This window comes from Lampris incognitus, chromosome 5 (assembly GCF_029633865.1).
Source record: "Lampris incognitus isolate fLamInc1 chromosome 5, fLamInc1.hap2, whole genome shotgun sequence".
NCBI classification, from domain to species: domain Eukaryota; kingdom Metazoa; phylum Chordata; class Actinopteri; order Lampriformes; family Lampridae; genus Lampris; species Lampris incognitus.
In genome coordinates this window covers 41,343,859-41,366,401 of record NC_079215.1, presented here as the reverse complement: position 1 = coordinate 41,366,401, position 22,543 = coordinate 41,343,859, and the positions used below count along the sequence as shown (strand labels likewise).

General features: G+C 46.9%; 1 protein-coding gene across 1 annotated transcript in view; it reads right to left on the bottom strand.

Annotated features, from left to right (window-relative positions):
• maml3 (mastermind-like transcriptional coactivator 3) overlaps positions 1-22,543 on the bottom strand; it is a 267,723-nt gene that overhangs the window by 16,681 nt on the left and 228,499 nt on the right. The window contains exon 4 of the mRNA XM_056280840.1: positions 11,319-11,582. Coding sequence (XP_056136815.1) covers positions 11,319-11,582 — 264 coding nt within the window. The remainder of the gene's footprint in view (positions 1-11,318; positions 11,583-22,543) is intronic.

Here is a 22,543-nt window from a genome sequence, read left to right as displayed (position 1 = left end):
CTTTACACCAAAGAAGAGGTTTCCAAAGGAGAGGTTGCCAGCAATGAAGATGATGATGCTGCAGCCCAGTATGAAGCTGCTGTGAATAAGGCATACAATGAGCTGTTCCTCTTCACCAGGATGGAGCTTTTTGGCAATCCTCAAGTGATGACAATGACTGATCTCTCTTCTAGACTGGTAGCTTCAATGAACTCCCAAGGCATTGCCCAAGTCAAGGAATCAACCAAGAAGCACATAAGGCGAAACCTGGAGAGTGAGTTTGCTGGAGCCTCGCAGATATTCCCTGATGAGAAAGGAAAATTCCTCCTCTATCCCGATAACTTGTCCATGAGGGAACTTGCCAAAGAAAATCAGTCTCTCAAAAGGGAGCTGCAGACCCTGAAAAGTGTCAGTGCACAAGATGTTATAGCCAAAGCAGCCATCAAATTGAGAGCAGACATTAAAAGTCAAGATGTTCCTCAAACCTGGCCGCCTGAAGTCAAACCAGAAGCAGAATGTCCTACCATTCCAGAGTCGCTCATTATCTTCCTGTACTCTCTACTCACAGGCTCAAATGATCCTGATCATGCATCCCAGAGAGTGCAGTGCCTTCTGCAGTCATTTGGCCATGACATAGTATATGCAGTGACATGTGGAAATACCAAGCCTTCCAAGCACATTGTTCTGCCATTCAGTGTCAAATCGTTGACAGGAAATGTAGAGTTGATAAACATCCTCAACCGACTTGGTCACAGTGTGTCCTATTCACAGATGGAAGAGATCAACACTGCCCTGTGTCTCCAGAAACTCTCATCATCAGGGAGTGGCATTGCCCTTCCAGCTAACATCCATCCTGGCATATTCACAACTTTAGCCTGGGACAATATCGACCGTCTTGAAGAAACTGTCAGTGGTGAGGGAACATCTCACAGAGTCAATGGGATTGCTGTGCAAGCAAAGCCAGTCAACCCACTTCCTGTCCAACCCATGCCCACTGTTCCCAAAACAAAGAAGAGAAGCATTGATGGACCCCCACCAATGTTACCAACTTACAATGCTGGACAACGGGTAGGGCCACCACAAAGCAAAAAGTCAGATGCCGATACTGCAGCAAATACTAAGCTTGCCAGAGAGAAAAACCTTCTTTGGGTCCTAGCACGCATGTCACAACAAGAAGAACAGTCAGTCAGCAGCTGGACAGGCTTCAACATCCTGACTCGAGGAGAGATGACGGTCATCCCTGACAATATAGGCTATCTGCCTACCATCAATGCTCCAGCGACACAAATGTCTACTGTCAACGAGGTGCTTAACCAGTCACTGAGCATCATGCAGTGCTTAGGCCTGAGGAAGATTGTCTGTGTCTTTGACCAAGCCCTGTATGCGAAGGCTGTCGAGATCACATGGAAACACCATGACAAGTTCCATGATATCATCGTTAGGCTTGGGGTATTCCACACCATCTGCACACTGCTGGCAATAATAGGAAAGCGTTTCCAAGATGCTGGACTCAAAGACCTCTGCATTGAGTCTGGCATGATTGCAGAAGGCTCAATTGCTGGTGTTATGGATGGCCGCAAGTACAACAGGGCAGTGCGACTACACACGCTCCTGTATGAGGCTCTCATGCGACTGACCTTGAATGGTTTCCTGTCCTGGTTGGAAGAAACTCACAGGAATGACATGGTTCACCTGAATGAGACACTGAAGACCATTGACAGCCTTGGGAAAGAAGTCTCACAACATGCTTTGAAGGAGGTCCTCGAGAACAGCTCTTGTACACGCATCATGGATCTATTTGAAGTCTACCGTGAGTTCCTTAGAGGTGGAAATGGCAGCCTCTCGAACTTCTGGATGTCCTATTTGGACATGGTTGAAATCTTGTTGGGGCTCATCCGAGCATCCAGAGAGGGAGACTGGATGCTACACTTGGCTAGCATTCGAGCAATGATCCCATGGTGCTTTGCTTATGACAGGATGAATTATGCACGCTACCTCCCCTACTACTACGCCCAGATGTCTGAGCTGCCCATCACACACCCAGATGTGTACACAGAATTCATGGAAGGAGGCTTCTCAGTCCAACTGGGCTCCACCAATCCCTTTGGCCGAATCCCTGTTGACCAAGCTATAGAAGAAACGGTGAACAAAGACACCCAAACAGCTGGAGGGACAAAGGGATTCAGCTTGAAGCCAGGAGCTGTGACCAAATATTATCTCACAGCTGAGTATAGAAGCATGTACCTCAGACAGCTGAGAGACCTGACAGGTCAAGGCAGGTGCAAATGGTCTCATCCAGATCTACAGAGTCCAAGGATCAAGAGAGATGAAGCAGATGTCCAGTCTCTCATGGACCTTATGGAGAATAACTGGCTCAATCCTATGTCCCCTGATGAGATTGATTTGGTTAGCCTCTCCACTGGCAACATGGCTCCACCTGATGTGACCATAGCTCTCTTCAGAGCTCTTGAGAAAGGAGAAGAGGCCTACCAAGCATTCCAGCAAACAAGGTTAGATGCAGACCCACCACCTGTGAAATTCCACGACAAGATGACCAAGCAAAGTCTGAAAACATTCTCCAATGTCAGCACAAAACAAGCTCATGGAAAGAAAGCACAGGATGTGGTTCTGAAGGCAGATAGAACCCTTTTCAGTCACATGATCCTGGTGGCTGAAAGCAGGAAGGTGAATCTGAAGGATGTCCTTGCGTACCCATTGGGCCCACTACCATGGGCACTGGCAAATGCTGATGGGTCCTTACGAAAAACAAACAAGGCTGCACTTGCCAGAGAGCTTGAAAAGAATGTATCTCCTGCAGAAGACATCCCAATCCCATCTACTTCCATCATTGATGGGATGAGCCTGGTCCAAAAAATGAATGGCAACAACAAAACCTTTGCACAGGTGGCAGAGTCAGCCTTGACCCAGGTCCTCCATGAGGGAGCACAGAGTGGGAGGATTGATGTTGTTTTTGATGTCTATCACCAGACTTCGATCAAAGATGCTGAACGACTGAACCGGGGTGGAGACATCACTCTCCAGTACAAGAATCTTGCAGGGGGACACCACATCCAGCAGCGGAGAAAATTTCTGTGCAGTTCCTCCAACAAGACCAGTCTCATCAAGTTTCTGGTGGAAGAGTGGAAACTCCCACGATACAGAGCTATGCTGCATGGCAAGGTGTTGTACATGACCTGTGAGGAAACCTGCTACAAGTTGACAGAAGATGGGTGTGAGGAAGCAGCAGAACTGCACTCCACACATGAAGAAGCTGACACCCGTCTGCTCCTGCATGCATTGCATGCAGCAAATGCGGGCTCAAAGTCAGTTATCATCACAGCTGAGGACACTGATGTCATGGTGCTTTGTCTTGGCTTCCAGAAGGACATCACCTGTCCCATCTACCAGAAGTGTGGGACTCAGAACCGCACACGGTTTGTCGACATCACCAAACTGGCAAGTTCACTTGGAGACAGCATCTGTGACAGCCTAATTGGCTTACATGCCTTCACAGGCTGCGACACTGTCAGTGCATTCGCTGGTCGAGGGAAGCTGAATGCCCTGAAGATAGTGAGAAAGCACACTTCCTGCCAAGAGACTTTTAGTCAACTGGGACAGACATGGAATGTGAGTGATGAGCTGTTCCAGAAAATTGAGCAGTTCACCTGTCGGATGTATGTTGCTAATAGCAGCACTGCTGAGGTGAACAAACTGCGTTACCAGCTCTCCTGCACCAAAAGGGGAGAGGTTGAGTCCAGCCAGCTGCCACCATGTAGAGATTGTCTCTTTATGCATGTTCAACGAGCCAACTATCAGGCAGCAATATGGAAGTGCTGTCTGCAGGCTAACCCTGTGGTGCCAAGCCCTACTGAGTATGGATGGACAGACGATGAAGGCAAGCTGGCCATTTACTGGATGCGCTCCCCACCTGCACCGGATGTGGTCTTGGAAATGCTAACATGCAAGTGTGTGCATTCATGCAAAATGCCAAGCTGCATGTGCCTGTCAAATGGACTTCCATGCACAGACATGTGCAGGTTACAGACCTGCAGTAACCAAAAACAGCAGGATGGTCCAGAACTGGACTTTGAACTTGGGGAGTCAGATGATGAGAGAAACGAGCAGTTTGATGAATGACAGTGTGATGATTCTGATGGTATTACTGTGGTAGTAGTCTATTGATGCACAGGATGTTGATTCTGGACTTGGTTACCCAGAGCTTGATAACAATAATGTAACCATATTCACATATACCCATTACCCTACCCATTACCATTACATATACCCACTAATGATATGGGATTACATGTATCATTGACTAAGTATATGTAAATGTCAATGTTGTTTAAAATATTAAAATAGTTCATTACCTCACTATGGTATTCCTTTTTATCATGTATTTTGATTGTGTATTTAAACAAATGTATAGAGACCAGTTTGTGACCTAACTGGCTTTGGTCTAGTTCTCATTTAAGGCTCACAATCACCTCACACAATGAAATAGTATGGGTATATTATACATTTCCTGAATCTTTACAGTCCTGTGAGTATTCCAGTTTTTGTGTTTTGTGTCCCTGATATTCCTAGATGCCACAGGGCTAAAAGAAAGTATATAGTTTAGGCGAAAATTGCAGAAAGATGTGTGTTATTGACGGGTTGAAGAGCTCAAGTGACCTCTATATTTGTGAGAAATATCCACAACAGGGCTTGAATGAAAGCTAAGAAGGTCCCCTTTAAAATGATACCAAAGACAATATTATAGAACATTGAAAAATGTCCTGAACATGAGGCTAAACTAGGATATGCACCAGCGTCTAAAATGCAATTTAGTTTAGCGGGTGGTTAACTTCATGAGCTGATAACTGTGATACAGCTGCCACTCAGGAATGGTTATCATACCAAAATATCATCTACAGACATGGATCCTTTCAAAAATTATAAGTAAGTTTTGCCACCTTGAGTGTACCGAAATATCGTCTGGCCCATGGACTAAGACAGAGGGACCAGCTGGGAAGGATGTGCAGCAGGTTAGGATGATGAAGGATAGAGATGGAAATGTGCTGACAAGTGAGGAGAGTGTGTTGAGAAGGTGGAAGGAGTACTTTGAGGGGCTGATAAATGAAGAAAATGAGAGAGAAAGTTGGATGATGTGGGGAGAGTGAATCAGGAAGTGCGGTGGATTAGCAAGGAGGAAGTGAGGGCAGCTATGAAGAGGATGAAAAGTGGAAGGGCGGTTGGTCCAGATGACATACCTGTGGAGGCATGGAGGTGTTTAGGAGAGATGGCAGTGGAGTTTTTAACTAGATTGTTTAACACAATCTTGGAAAGTGAGAGGATGCCTGAGGAGTGGAGAGGAAGCATACTGGTACCAATTTTCAAGAATAAGGGTGATGTGCAGAGCTGTAGTAACTACAGAAGAATATAGTTGATCAGCCACAGCATGAAGATAAGGGAAAGAGTAGTGGAAGCTAGGTTAAGAGGAGAGGTGATGATTATCAAGCAGCAGTATGGTTTGGTTTCCTGCCACGAAAGAGCACCACAGATGTGATGTTTGCTTTGAGAATTTTGATGGCTAAGTATAGAGAAGGTCAGAAGGAGTTACATTGTCTCTGTGGATTTAGACAAAGCATATGACAGACAGGGTGCTGAGAGAGGAGGTGTGGTATTGTATGAGGAAGTTGGGCAGTGGCAGAGAAGTAAGAGTTGTGCAGGATATGTATGAGGGCAGTTTGACAGTGGTGAGGTGTGTAGAGAGAAAGAAAACCGCTTTATTTTGCCATTGTATTCTTACAACGAATTTGTTCACTGCATTTAACCCATCTTATTGTATAGGAGCAGTGGGCAACAGCAGTGCCAGGGGATCAACTCCCGTCTTCTTTCCATTACCTTGGTCAGGGGCACAGGTAGGAGTATTAACCTAACATGCATGTCTTTTGATGGTGGGAGGAAACCGGAGCACCTGGAGGAAACCTACACAGACATGAGGAGAACATGCAAACTCCACACAGAAAGGTCCTGGGAAAGCCTGGGGTTCAAATCCAGGACATTCTTGCTGTGAGGCAACAGAGCTAACCACTGGTCCACTGTGCTGCCAGCTTGTGTGATAGGAGGGATGGATGGGTTCAAGTTGGAGGTGGGATTACATCAAGGACAGGCTTTGAGCCCTTTCTTGTTTGCAATGGTGATAGACAGGTTTATGGACGAGATCAGGTAGGAGTCCCCGTGGACTATGATGTTCGCAGATGACATTGTCATCTGTAGTGAGAGTAGGGTGGAGGTTGTGGAGAGTCTGGAGAGGTGGAGGTATGCACTGGAGAGAAGAGGAATGAAAGTCAGCAGGAGCAAGATGGAATACATATGCGTGAATGAGAGGGAAGACAGCGGAATAGTGAGGATACAAGGAGTAGAGGTGACGGAAGTGAATGAGTTGAAATACTTGGGGTCAACTGTTCAAAGTAACGGGGAGTGTGGAAGAGAAGTGAAGAAGAGTGTGCAGGCAGGGTGGAGTGCGTGGAGAAGAGTGTCAGAAGTTATTTGCGACAGAAGGGTACCAGCAAGAGTTAAAGTTAAAGATGGTAGTGAGACCAGCTATGTTATATGGTTTGGAGACAGTGGCACTGATGAAAAGACAGGAGGCGGAGCTGGAGGTGACAGAGCTAAAGATGCTAAGATTTTCATTGGGAGTGATGAAGAAGGACAGGATTAGGAATGATTATATTAGAAGGACAGCCCAGGTTGGATGGTTTTGAGACAAAGCAAGAGAGGCAAGATGCAGAGGAGAGATGCTGGGTATGCTGGGAAGTCTTAGTCAATGCTTTGGCCAAATCACGCATTGACTACTGCAATGCAATCCTGGCAGGCATCCCCAACAAACTTATTCACCAACTTCAACTCATCCAGAATTCTGCAGCATGGATTATTACACATTCAAAGTCCACTGACTCTGTATCTCGGCTGCTAATTCAATTACACTGGCTTCCTGTGTCACAGCAGATTAACTTTAAAATGTTATTATTAACATTCAATGCTCTTCATAATCTATCCCCTGCTTATCTCACAGACCTCCTTCAGACTTACACTCCATCTCGATACCTGCGGTCTTCACCAACAGGTGTATTGGCAGTACCAGCCATCAACCTCAGCACAATGGGTGCCAGGGCTTTCTCCTATGCTGCACCCAAACTCTGGAACGCCGTTCCCCATCACAACCACTTACTGGACTCCATTACAGAATTCAAAACTGTTCTTAAAACCCACCTTTTTAAACTAGCTTACTCACTTTAACAACATTACCTGCATCATCTTCATCTTGTTTTGACTCCTTGCTGATGTATGCTCTATTGCTTATTGTGTGTTTTATGGTTGATTGCACTCATGTTTTTAGTGCTTTGTTGTTTATTGCGTTTGATGTACGGTGACCTTGAGTGTCATGACAGGTGCCTTTAAAATAAATAAAATGCATTATCATTTGTATTATTATTATTATTATTATATTGGGAGAAGGATACAGCCAGGCAAGAGGAAAAGAGGAAGGCCAAAGAGGAGGTTTATGGATGTGGTGAGGGAAGACATGCAGATGGCTGGTGGGACAGAGAAAGAAGCAGAGAGCAGGAAGAGATGGAAACAGATGATCCATTGTGGTGACCCCTAACGGGAGCAGCCAAAGGCAGTAGTAGTAGTAGTAGTAGTAGGCATCTCAGAGTGGAAAATCAATCTTAATTACCTGAAAATTGTCAGTCAAATTTGGTTCAAGAGTGAGAGCATATTATCATCTTTCCTTTCCATTGAAAATCTCCTAAATCCACCAGTATTTAGAGAGGTTTCCAAACCTGTTAGAAGTTTCCAGCAGATGGCATTAGGACAAAGACGTACACATACATTTTGTGCCAGGATTTATTGGGAAAACTCAACAATGAGGAGTTAAAGAAAAGATATCCACTTGATCTTAATGGTATACTTTTTTGTCATTGACCTTATCCAGGATGCAATCTCTCTATCACTTTCTAGATCTTGTGCCATTGTCATGGAAATCAAAGTTCTTGAAATTTAACACTTCTTGGCAAGTGGAAAAATGCAGCGATACAGTAATGATTATTCAAGTCCTCCACAAATCCATTGGCTGAAGAATGGATCAAACTTTGATGGCCCTTACATCACCTCCACTAATCTGCAAATTCATTAATCTTCCCACCACTCGAAGAGAGTAACACAGAAGCAAGCTGCAGCATTTCCAGGAGCTGTTGGTGCCATTTATGGCACACGTATGAAGATTATGGCCCCAAGTGTAGAGGAGAATTCATTTATGGATTGCAAATGCTACCATAGCATAAAGGCCCAAATGGTGGAGGATGTTAACTATTTAATAGTTTCCAGATGCTTGGGTCTGTGCATGACTCAATGGTGCTGCTCCGTGGGGGTGGTTTCCAGCTTTTGTTTGAGCACATCCACGTAACCCTGGGTGTCACTTGCTTGATGACAAAGGCTACTGCCGAAAATGCATAAAATATGTATTTGCAGTCACACTGTAGAGAATACTTCAATACGTTATCAAAATTTCATTCTAACAGCTTAAAGTTTTGTAGAACAGTGATTTTTCGCTTACTCTAGGGAGTGACTCCACTCCTAGCTGAGAGTGTAGAACGCTTCATAACCAACTCCACAGTGCTACTCTGACGTACGAGTAATTCTTTTTTTTTAAAATTATTTTTTTCTTGTTGAATTTCCCCCCTTTTTCTCCCTAATTGTATCCGGCCAATCATTGGCATCGTCAGGTCATTTTGCAAGGGCTTAAGCCTCGAGCGTTTTGAGTGTAGCCCTGAATATGATTTTAAATTTAAGCTTATATGAGGCCTGACAAAAAAACGTAACGTGTGTGAATGTCCGACAGTTTTCATAACATAACAGTCTGTCAAAATAAATGCAGGTCTCTAAACTAACTCCGTGTGTGTGTGTGTGTGTGTGTGTGTGTGTGTGTGTGTGTGTGTGTGTGTGTGTGTGTGTGTGTGTGTGTGTGTGTGTGTGTGTGTGTGTGTGTGTGCGTACATGTTTTGCGATCCTTGTGTGGACCAAATGTCCACACAAAGATAGCAAAACCTGACAGCATGCACCTTGTGCGGACCTTTCAGAGGTCCACACAAGGAAAAGGGTCTATTTTAGGGTTAGGAGTTGGTTTTGGGGTTACGGTTGGAATTAGGGTTAGGTTAAGGTTAGGGTAAGGGTTAGGGTTAGGCATGTAGTTTGCGTGGGTAAGGTAAGGGTTAAGGGCTAGGAAATGAATGTAGTCAATGAGGGGTCCGCACAAGGATAGTGAAACACGACTATGTGTGTGTGTGTGTGTGTGTGTGTGTGTGTGTGTGTGTGTGTGTGTGTGTGTGTGTGTGTGTGTGTGTGTATGTGTGTGTGTGTGTGTGTGTGTGTGTGTGATTGAAAGAAAATTTAATATTCCAATAAACTAATGTTAACATGAATACGTTTAACTTTTTTTCTCGAGTCTGGTACTGTAGCATGTCAATAAATATTTAATGATAGCAGTTGTGAGGTATTCTGCTTCTACTCAATACTAATACTAACAATACTAATATTATTAACATAACAATTCATAATTAATCTGCGGAGTAAAAAACAGTTTTTGAGGTACACATTTACATTTTGAAATGATTAAGACACGTACTTTGAATGTAAATATGGTGCCAGAGTGCATAAAAAAAGCATCAAAATAGAGCTTGCTTATATAAAAAAAAAAATCTACGGGGGAGGATCCCCCGGACCCCCCTACAGAAGTCCGGGCTAAGCCCCAAATGTCCTCTAATCCTGGAAACACCCATGCGGCCAATTATTCCACTCTTCCGAGCCATTTTGGTCGCTGCTCCACCCCCTCTGCCGATCCGGGGAGGGCTGCAGACTACCACATGCCTCCTCCGATACATGTGGAGTCACCAGCCGCTTCTTTTCACCTGACAGTGAGGAGTTTCAACAGGGGGATGTAGAGCGTGGGAGGATCATACTATTCCCCCCAGTTCCCCCACCCCCCTGAACAGGCGCCCAAACTGACCAGTGCAGCGACCAGGACACATACCCACATTCAGCTTCCACCCGCAGACATGGCCAATCGTGTCTGTAGGGACACCCGACCAAGCCGGAGGTAACACGGGGATTCGAACCGGCGATCCCCGTGTTGGTAGGCAACGGAATAGACCGCTACACTACCCGGATGCCCCTGGTACGAGTAATTCTTAATGCTTGACAACTATGAATGTTCATACTGCCATAAATAATCTGTTCTGGGTAAAATTTGAGGAAAAGAAAAAAATGGGAACGGAGTCAGCTTCAATGCACTGTCTGAGGGAGGCCATGGATGCATGCTTAGTGGTGCAGCACTAGTTTCAAAAGGGAGCTGGAACTGTTACTCCCTCGTGTCAACAGGCTGCTCTCCTACATAAACTGTGCTGGGACCTCCTTCTCTGTATTCAGATAGTAATTCCACCTCTGTAGACAGGACTGGTGATACTGTACCATAACCACAGTCTGGCCGATAGGGTTAAGAAAAGGAGGCGTTGCATTTGTATCATTTTTGAGGAGCTATTATTGGTAGCTTGCACCTGTTAGCTGGTTTGTTTTTCAGCGCAGGTTCCCGTTCGCTTTGGTTGACTAAACGCTGCATGTCAGGCCGGGGTAAAGGTGTTGTTTGTTTAACTGATGGCAGGAACTCGAACGAACAAGGAAAAACATCCCCGAAAAATTCGTTTCCTCTTTGACTCCTTTAGGTTTATGCATGAATGTGTGCATGTGTGCGTGTGTGTGCGTGTGTGTGTGTGTACATGCACAGTGGCAATTAAAACCAACTCTGAGCGCGATGACATCGAGAGTTCAAAACTCTTTAACACCAAACTCCTCCACAAAAACAGAAATCAAAAGAAAGCCAAATTATCGCAGCAGGTGGTTCGTGTGCACGCACACACGCACACGCACGCATGCACACATGCACACACGCATGCGACGAAGATGAAAGGAAGCAGTGAAGGCACAGAAGGGGGCTGGTTGAAGATAACTGTATATGTGACCAGCTAACAGTAGGGAGGTGTAAAGGAATATCTGCTCTTTGGAATATGAACAGGAAAATATGCAGATGTAAAATGCATACAATTATGCACACAAAATGTGTGCACAAACACACAAACAAGCCTTTAAGTCTATGCCTGACAGTAATTGCACAGGCCAATCTATCCCTTATGTCACCATGCGGTCACCTCCAAACCTGTATGTCTGTGCAATTAGAGGTTACTGGAGGTAGCCCCCCCCCCACACACACACAGAAACACAAACACACACAGTCCCCTCACCTGTTCAGCCAGTAGTTGCTGCTGTTGCTGTCTCTGTTCTCGAAGGAGATGCTGTTTCTGTTGCTCCATTATGTGTAGCTGCACTCTCTTCTCCTGCTCCATCGCCATCATCTGTTTCATCATGGCAGCCTGCTGCTGGTTGCCCAGGTAACCAGGAGGCGGTCCTGCACCCTGGTTAGGCCCCACCCCTGATGCAACACCTCCAGCAGGGTGAGGGGGTGGGACGGCACCCGGCGGCCGAGACATTCCTACCACTCCTTGTTCCTGCAGAGAGACAGGGAGGAGGGTGTAGTTGGTGAGCTGGTCTGTCAATCAAAGCATGAACAAGAAAACAGACAGAACCAAACCAGTGACAATTGTGTAACGGTCAAAGGCCATATTTAAACCAGTCATAACCAGTTAGATACTCATGGGAAAAAATTCTTATGGTCCTCTACAATGAATATTACTTTGGAACACAAGCTACACATCCATGCACCCATCCATCTAGCCATGTAGGTATCTATTCATCCATCCATCTATACATCCATCCCTGCTTGATCCAATTCAGGGTCTTTGTGAGCTATACATACAAATGCAGTGGATTTGTAACAGAGTAAGAAGTTGACTTTCTGTATCAGAGATCCCCAGTTACATCTCCAGGGAGGAAACTACCATCCCTGAACGGGGAGGGGGGGGGGCTAAGAGTACATCTGTCGTAATCTTACAATGCTGTGATTGCAACTATTCCCCAATCCTCTGTGAATAGTATACATGACCATTGTCTCGTCTCGTCTCGTCTCGTCTCGTCTCGTCTCGTCTCGTCTCGTCTCATCTCATCTCATCTCATCTCATCTCATCTCATCTCATCTTATCATCAGCCACTTCTCTGGGGTCGGGTCGTGGTGGCAGCAAGCTAAGTAGGGTGCTCCAGACGTCCCTCTCCCCAGCAACACTCTCCAGCTCCTCCTGGGGGATCCCAAGACATTCCCAGGCCAAATTGGACATGTAATCCCTCCAGCAAGTTCTGGATCTACCCCAGGGTCTCCTCCTAGTTGGACGTGCTCAGAAAACCTCCAAAGGAAGGCACCCAGGAGGCATCCTAATCAGATGCCTGAACCACCTCAACTGGCTCCTTTCGATGCGAAGGAGCAGCGGCTCTGCTCCGAGCTCCCTCTGGATGTCCAAGCTCCTCACCCTATCTCTAAGGCTGAACCCAGACACCCTACGGAGGAAACTCATTTCAGCCGCCTGTATCCGCAATCTCACCCTTTCGGTCACTACCCAAAGCTCATGACCATAGATGAGGGTTGGAACGAAGACTGACTGGTAAATTGAGAGCTTTTGTTCATATGGTCATAGTAACTCTAGTTAATCGTCATGCCAGTTTGCATATTACATTACATTACAGTCATTTAGCCGACGCTTTTATCCAAAGCGACTTCCAATAAGTGCATTTAATGTAGGAAATCAGGAGAACTACTAGTCATCAGAGGTCATAAGTGCATCTTCTCTCTAAACAAGCATCTAAGAGCAAAAAAAGCAAAACAAGTGTTAAAGTAAAAGTGCAATGGGTCTGCGGTGTTGTAGCGGTCTAAACATCGGCTTTGTGTCGATGCAGTTGCCCACTGGGGACCGGGGTTCGCGCCTCGGTCTCGTCAGATCCGACTATGGCCGAACTCGATGAAGCAGCAATAATTGGCAGTGCTGTCTTCGGGAGGGGGGTGGAGTCGGCTTGTGTTCGTCACATGAATGCGTCTCTGGGTGTGTCGGAAAAAGCAGTGGTTCGGCCTGGATTCACCTTGTCATGGAGAGATGCAGTTGGCGAACGCATGTAGTACGAGGGTGGGTGTTTGAACTAAAATAGGAATCGATTGGCCACTTAATTGGGAGAAAAAACGGAAAAATCAGAAATAAATTTAGAAAAATAAAAGTAAAAGCGCAAGAAAGAGATTTTTTTTTAATGAGTGACTACAATAAGTGCTAAGAGCAAGTAACAGGGTAGTAGTTCTTGAAGAGGTAAGTTTTCAATCTGCACCGAAAGATGGGCAGCGACTCCACTGTCCTGACATCAGTGGGGAGTTCATTCCACCACTGTGGGGCCAGGACAGAAAAGAGCCGTGACCGGGTCGATCGGCAGCAAGGGCCTCTGAGTGACGGGGCAACCAGGCGTCCCGAGGCAGCAGAGCGAAGTGGTCGGGTGGAGGTGTAGGGCTTGACCATGGCCTGAAGATAGGAAAGAGCTGTTCCTTTCGCTGCCCTGTAGGCTAACACCAGAGACTTAAACTGGATGCAAGCAGCTACTGGGAGCCAGTGTAGGGACATGAGAAGGGGAGTTGTGTGGGAGAACTTAGGGCGGTTGAATGCCAGATGAGCTGCAGCTTTCTGAACAAGCTCCACAGGTCTGATGGCCGACGCCGGGGCGCCAGCAAGGACGGAGTTGCCGTAGTCCAGCCGGGAGATGACCAGAGCGTGGATGAGCACCTGTGCCATCTCATCGGTGAGCAATGGGCGAATCCTTCTGATGTCATAGAGGAGAAATCTGCAGGAGCGAGCAACCGATGCAACGTTTGCAGCAAACGACAGTTGGTCGCCCGGGATCACAGCCAGATTCCTCGCAGTCTGAGTTGGCGTCACCACGGTGTTGTTAATGGTTATGAAAACTGGGGGGGAATAGCATGTGAAACCGATCATTATTTTCAGCGGTTGTGCCACTGTAATGTTTATAAGGGTGGGGATACCTGCAGTCAGCTGAGACTGAAGAGGTCACTTAGATGAGTGATGAACCGTTCCTCCTAATAAACCTTGTGTCCAGATGAACTGATTCAATGGGGGTTACTAGTTACAAGTGCTGTACTTAGAGCTGAGGAAGATTTCGACTCCATGTGGTCCTGTGTTGCTCAGTCGGCTGAACCTTGCACTGCTGATTTGCAATGTAGGCCCCACACGTGAAGGCATATTTGCATCCCTAGTAATCGATGGTGCGCCAGAAAATATTATGCAACAAATGTCACATGATTATCCCTCTGAATGGCTAAACAATGGCCCGCATCATAGCTCCATGTAGACATGCACTAGAAATCAATAAATGAGACAAACAGAGATGAAGCCAGCCCTGCCAACAACCTACTTGTTTTGTCCCTTTCTCTGTGTCTGCTTTGCGGGCTACTCTGAGTCCTCCCACCAGGGTGCTGGTTGCATACACTGGTGCATACATTATCTCCTCATTAGCATATAAAGAGCACTTCCTTCTTCACTCAGCCATACGCTAATCTCTAATAGGACGAAACAGCCTCCTCCGGCCAATAGGAGAAAAGTATTTATGAATCTACTAAAGGTTAGACAGCTGTACGAGCATGGGCATCGCTTATGCCTGTCTGGCAGGAGAGGGCAGAGGCTCGCAAGCAGAGAAAACGATCTGGGCCTAACACGAGGGAGGGAAAAGACACACGCAGGACAACAAACAAATGAAAATAAACCCTGTGCACAACTTAATCCAAAAACAAAAGAAAGAAAAAGAAAAAAGGCAGACTCAACCACAGAGAAGAAAAGACAGTACTAAAGATAACATTTTACTGTAGGGGCAAAAAAATGAAATGAAATAAAAAAAATCCAACAGGGAAGTTAGAAACATAACTGTACATGGAAGTACTGGGTAGAGTCTGACACACGCACGCACGCGCACACACACACACACACACACACACGCACACGCACACATACACTACTCTGCTCAATAAATTCATGGCTTGTCAATGCCACATGGTAGGTATCGAAACTCTGCTCTACTTAAAACTGGGTTTGGTGGAGATAAACCTCAGACATCGGCACACCTAAAGCCCTGAGGAGCAAACACACTGGCTGCTTAACAGCAGCTCAGCAGACAGCCAGACCAGACTGATCAATCTTCCCAGCTACGTGTCGCCTCTCCACTTGGCATACGCCGTATAGTTAGTTGCAGGGCAAACGAACAATGCAAGACAGTAGCTGCGATTAGAGGAACGGTGTAGTGTCACGCACCCGCCAGTGGGGGGCAGTGGTCATCTTCGATGGCGCGTGTGTGCTTGTGTGTGTGCTTGTGTGTGTGTGTGTGCGTGTGCGTGTGTGTGAGTTGCGTCTCACTGGCCTCCTCTCGGCAGATGGCTCAATCATGACGGCTCTGATCTACGAGCTCTCCCCTGTTCCCTTTCGCTCTCTACCTCTTTTCTCCCTATCCCCTCCTCCCCCCGATTCTCTTTCTCTCTCTCGCTCTCTCTTGTGCCTACAGGGGGCCCGAGTCATGTCCACACAATTACAGGGGAACGAAGGAAGGAAAGAAAGATGGATGAAGAGAGAGGGAGAGAACATCCCAGAGAGTGTGAAGGATGGCGGCGGTGGGGGGTGGGGTGGGGTGGGTGGTGTCAGGTAGGAACAATACACCGGAAGGGGGCGGGGGTTAAATATTTAAAGTGACAGGGACACAATTGTGGGGGAGCACAGAGACACAAATACTACGAATAATAATGCGACCATACAATACATAGGCCCATTTTTTTCAGTATAGTCTAAACCCGGGACAATATGTAATCATTAGCGAAACGAATCAAAACCAAATAAGCTAATTAGACTTACAAAATTGAAAGCAGGTACCCTGTTAGAGAACACATGGGGAAGATAACAAGGCGGTGAGGTAGAGGAGGAGGAGAGAACAGGCATCTTGTTAAGGGACGGAAGCACGAAGGTGTGAGGAGAAGATGAGAGCAGTGGGGGGCCCAAAACAGGAGGGTTAGAAAGTGGGATGGACGGAGGAAAGGAAAGGAAAGGTAAGGAAAAGAGGAGAGAAGAGGAGAGGAGAGGAGAGGAGAGGAGAACAGGTACCCTGGAAACCGCTTTCTGTGGTCAGGAGCAGATGGCACTTGGAGGAGTGGTAATGGCTGGAGCACCTAGTCGCCTGAACAACACCAGACATACATGAATGAATGAATGAATGAATGAATGAATGAATGCAAACGCACCCACATACGCACACACACACGCACACACATACACACACACACACACGTGTATATTTACATCCCTTCCCTATCGACTGCTCTTGCTTTGACTTCTCTACCATTTCGTTTTCTGTTTGTGTTGGATTCTCTCGGTCCTCACTAGCGAGGTTTTGCTGAATAATGCAACAAAAGCGGATCCACAAGTCTTGTCTTCTTCGTCGGTCCTTTCGACCCCCACCGCCTCACTCATCTGGCAGCCCGGCCAGCTCCAGTCAGTCCCCCGCCTCTGCGCTGCTCAACAGAAATGGGTCAGAGCCTAATGAGACTCCACGCTTAGCTGCGACTACAGCAGATGAAGAGGAGCTACGCCCAACTGGAGTTTCATATTGCTTTTCTTCTTAAAATGTTTTTACCTTTATCAGAGAGCTATGGCGAAAGGCAGACAGGAAATGAGAGAAAGGGAGGTATGATATGCAACAAAGGTTGCTGGCTGGAATCGAACTGGCGAGGGTTATGACCATGTGGCCATGTGTTATGCTACAGAGGTGCGGAGTTTGGTATTGTAGAGGTTAGACACCAACACGAGCTTCTGACAGTAGAGATGAGGCACACGGAGAAGAGAAGAGAACAGAAAATGAATGAGAGGTGACGAAAGCAGAATAAACTGTTCCAGAAGCCAGTGTGTCTGTGTGTCTGTCCAGTGTGTCTGCGTGTCTGTCCAGTGAGTTTGTGTGTCTGTCCAGTGTGTCTGTGCAAGTGTAACTCTGTGTGTGTGTGTGTGTGTGTGTGTGTGTGTGTGTGTGTGTGTGTGTGTGTGTGTGTGGTTATGCTGCCAGTCTTATTGGGTTAGGGGGCATTGAGAACCCAAGTGATTACATTATGTACGGAGCAGACGGAAATTTGTGTTTATGCGTGCATGTGCGTGTGTGTGTGCGCGCGCGTGTGTGTTCGTGAGAGTAAGCAAGGGAAAAAGTAAAACCGGAAAGATATTGCATCCTATCATTTCATACTTGTCTATTCTTCTTCTTTGTTTTTTTTTGGGGGATTTCTGCTCCTTTTACTCCCCAGTTGTACTTGGCCAATCACCCCACACTTCCGAGCCGTCCCCGGTCACCCCTCTGCCGATCCAGGGAGGACTGCAGACTACCACATGTCTCCTGGAGTCTCCAGCCGCTTCTTTTCACCTGACAGTGAAGAGTTTTTCACCAGGGGGACGTAGCGCCTGGGAGAATCACGCTATTCCCTCCAGTTCCCCCTCCCTCCTGAACAGGCGCCCCGACCCACCGGAGGAGAAGCTAGCACAGCGACCAGGACACATACCCACATCCGGCTTCCCACCCGCAGACACGGCCAATTGTGTCCGTAGGGAGGCCCGACCAAGCCGGAGGTAACATGGGGATTTGAACTGGCGATCCCCGTGTTGGTAGGCAACGGAATAGTCTATTCTGACATTGAAATATGTGCCCACTACATGTGTTCATTTGTAAGCAGTGTGTGTGTGTATGTCAGAGCATGCACTGTGAAGACCATGAACTCTGACCAGGATGAAATCACCTGTCCCATCAGCGAGCACACTGCAGTCAGATTATGGGCTGCACGTTGCACTCTCCAATAACAAACGTAGGCGCACAGACGCATACAAAGTGGCCATAAGAGAAGTGGCGCCAGGCAGCAGAGTGCTGCGTATCGATGAGCTCCGTGGAGTGGCTCGCATCTGTCACCCACTTCTGTGAAGGGCAAACCGGAGAGGAAGAGCAGTAAAACAGGGCGAGGAGAGAGGAAGTCAAGGGCAGAAAGAGATGGGGCTTCTCAACGCTTTACTGGACTTTTTCCGATAGCCCATAGTGGCTATCAGACTTAAAAAGGGAAGAGGGAGCCAGCGCCTGGGTAGCAGTCTATTCCGTTGCCTACCAACACGAGGATCGCCAGTTCGACTCCCCGTGTTACCTCCGGCTTGGTCGGGCGTCTACTGATGCGATTGGCCGTGCCTGCGGGTGGGAAACCGGATGTGGGTATGCGTCCTGGTTGCTGCACTAGCGCCCCCCTCTGGTCGGTCGGGGCGCCTGTTTGGGGAGGAGGAGAGGGAGCTGGGGGGGAATAGCATGATCCTCCCACGCGCTACGTCCCCCGGCGAAACTCCTAACTGTCAGGTGAAAAGAAGCGGCTGGCGACTCCACATGTATCGGAGGAGGCACATGGTAGTCTGCAGCCCTCCCCGGAGCGGCAGAGGGGGTGGAGCGGAACTCGGGACGGCTCGGGAGAGGGGGGTAATTGGCCGGATACAATTGGAAAAAAAGGGGGGGTTGAAGAGGGAGGTCTGCAGCAGATCTAGCACAGCACATTTCCTCGGTGGTTTATCTTCTGACAAACCACCATCTCTCGCCTCCGACCCGCTACGGTACAGCGGCTGAAGTGAGCTACTGGACTGATAGCACCTACCAACAGAGAGCGTCTGGACTAAAAGAGAGAACCCCCCGCCCCCTAATATGACAGGTGTTGTGTATTGGACCCAGCAGTCAAACAAAAAGGCATTAAGCAGCACCTGCTGACTACTTGCAAAGGCACAGATATGTGAGCGCACACATGCACATGCGCACACACAACACAAAAAAAGCTGTACACACACACACGCACACACACACACACACAAACCCCAAGCAGATGGTCCAGCCAGACCCAACAGTAGTAAACTATCTCCAGTGTTACAGGTAAATAAGACATCACGTTGACAGACGAACATGGCGCACATGCGCATTAGGCATTAAGCGGCACCTGCTGACCCGTTTGCAGAAGGCACAGATATGTGAGCGCGTACGCACGTGCACGCACAGATACACGCACACAAACACACAAATGCACACACTCACAACCTAACATTGACATCCCTTAAACACACACACACACACACACACACACACACACACACACACACACACACACACACACACACACACACACACACACACACACACTCTAGGCAAGACCATGAAAATCAGTGGTTTGATTCTTAACCACCATCTCCACACACACACACACACACACACCCAAGCACAGCTACACACACATAAACAAACAAACCCATACCCCCCCCCCCCCCCTCTCTCTCTCTCTCTCTCTCTCTCTCTCTCTCTCTCTCTCTCTCTCTCTCTCTCTCTCTCTCTCTCTCTCTCTCTCGCACACACACACATTTTACTCAGTTTCTCCCTAGAGAGAGTTATATTTAAACTGCTGGAGAGGAGGCTTTCTCCCTATAGAGGTCTGTTTAATCTCTAACATCTCTCCACTCTAAACCCTAACTGGCCTATTTCTAAATCTTACCCTGCGCAGGCATGTCTGGCACACACACACGCACGCACACACGCACGCACGCACACACACACACACACACACACACACACACACACACACACACACAACAGATTACACACAGCTACGGTGCTTTTATTCTGGCTACATATTGGTTAGTCACCCACTGTTAAACCTAGCAACTAACCCAAGGAATCTTGATTAAAGTTTTTTTTTAAAGTGGTTGCATTTTAAAAGAACAAACTCGTTCGTGTACCCAAATAACTTCCTTTGAAACGGTGCAAAATTGAAATTAAAAGTGGGGGAAAGAAGAAACATCTGCTCCAGGAGGGAGGATCTCTTGCAGCAGCCAGCGTTAGTGCTTCAGTTATATGAAAATTGTATAAAAAAACCTGCTTGATCAAAAGCATTGGACTCAATGATTTACAAAATGTATATATGTATAATATTAATATACACTCACTGGCCACTTCATTAGGTACACCTTGCTAGTACCGGGTTGGACCCCCTTTTGCCTTCAGAACTGCCTTAATCCTTTGTGGCATAGATTCAACAAGGTACTGGAAACATTCCTCAGAGAGTTTGGTCCATATTGACATGATAGCATCACGCAGTTGCTGCAGATTTGTCGGCTGCACATCCATGATGTGAATCTCCCGGACCACCACATCCCAAAGGTGCTCTATTGGATTGAGATCTGGTGACTGTGGAGGCCATTTGAGTACAGTGAACTCATTGTCATGTTCAAGAAACCAGTCTGAGATGATTCGAGCTTTATGACATGGCGCGTTATCCTGCTGGAAGTAGCCATCAGAAGATGGGAACACTGTGGTCATAAAGGGATGGACATGGTCAGCAACAATACTCAGGTAGGCTGTGGCGTTGACACGATGCTCAATTAGTACTAAGGGGCCCAAAGTGTGCCAAGAAAATATCCCCCACACCATTATACCACCACCACCAGCCTGAACCGTTGATACAAGGCAGGATGGATCCATGCTTTCATGTTGTTGACGCCAAATTCTGACCCTACCATCCGAATGTTGCAGCAGAAATCGAGACTCATCAGACCAGGCAACGTTTTTCCAATCTTCTGTTGTCCAATTTTGGTGAGCCTGTGCGACTTGTAGCCTCAGTTTCCTGTTCTTAGCTGACAGGAGTGGCACCTGGTGTGGTCTTCTGCTGCTGTAGCCCATCTGCCTCAAGGTTCGACGTTTTGTGCGTTCAGAGATGCTCTTCTGCATACCTCGGTTGTAATGAGTGGTTATTTGAGTTACTGTTGCCTTTCTATCAGCTCGAACCAGTCTGGCCATTCTCCTCTGACCTCTGGCATCAACAAGGCATTTTCACCCACAGAACTGCCGCTCGCTGGATATTTTCTCTTTTTCGGACCATTCTCTGTAAACCCTAGAGATGGTTGTGCGTGAAAATCCCAGTAGATCAGCAGTTTCTGAAATACTCAGACCAGCCCGTCTGGCACCAACAACCATGCCACGTTCAAAGTCACTTAAATCACCTTTCTTCCCCATTCTGATGCTCGGTTTGAACTGCAGCAGATCGTCTTGACCATGTCTACATGCCTAAATGCATTGAGTTGCTGCCATGTGATTGACTGATTAGAAATTTGCGTTAACGAGCAGTTTGACAGGTGTGCCTAATAAAGTGGCCGGTGAGTGTATATTATTATAATATATTATGATACTTTTATATATATATATATATATATATAAACTTAATTAAATGAAACACTCAACAGTAGGGACAGTGCTCAACAAACAAGGAGCAAAATAATCCAGCGATTCAAGTCATTCTTTAATGGACAGTACGAGCCTGTTTCATGCCATGAGCAATCATCAGCTGTCAACTGACAGCTTGATTGACAGCTGATGATTACTTACGGCATGAAACAGGCTCGTACTCTCCATTAAAGGCTGTTATGGCCTTCATCAGTACCATGTGTGATAAGCCTAAGAACGACTCCAGTGCAGACACAGGTATCATACTAGTCAATAACACACATAAACACACCAACTCCCTCTCATCTTCTCTCTCTCCATCACATCACATCACAATAACACCATCCAGTCAAGATCGCCCATGACTGACAGACTTAGCTGTAGAATTCATATGCTCTCTCTCTCTCTCTCTCTCTCTCTCTCTCTCTCTCTCTCTCTCTCTCTCTCTCTCTCTCTCTCTCTCTCTCTCTCTCTCTCTCTCTCTCTCTCTTTCTCTCTCTCTCTCTCTCTCTCTCTCCATCTTCTTCCTTCTTCTTCCTTCTTCCATCACTCCATGCCGTAGTCTCTGTCATACCTTGCACCTACTGGTACCCAAGTCACGTTCATATCCTCCTCACCTAAACACTGAATTCTCTCTCCTCCACCTCTGTATGTCTTACTGCGCCAATATCAGAAACCAATGTTACATCCATCGGTCTCTCACTCTCTTCTAGTGTCCATCCCTGTCTTCCCCTCTCCATCTCTCACCATATTCCCCTCCGTCCATCTTACCATACACATGTGCCTCCCCACCATCTCCATCCCATCATCTCCCCACATCTCTTTTTAACTTGAACTCTTATTCTGAAAGGTTATTTTAAGTTGTGATTGATACAGTTCCAGATTTTGCATGGTTTAAGTGACATAGTGTTTGGTGAAATGATGTGTTATAGCCAATATGTTTTTTTTAGATGGAAACAGCAAAGGTAAAGGTGGTCTGTATCTCTCTCTCTCTTCCTCTCTCTCTCTCTCTCTGCTGCTTCACTAGGCCAGCTGCTGGAGCGTAGCAAACACAGAATTTCAAATCACTTCTGAAACATTCACACTTCTTTTCTACCCATTTCCCACTTGCTCCTCTACTGTCGGAGACAGGTGTTGCCCAATAACACGGGCAATATCTGCTTCTCTCTCCCTCCCTCCCTCCCTCTACGCCATCCCTCTACGCCATCCCTCCACCACTTTTCTTTCCTCC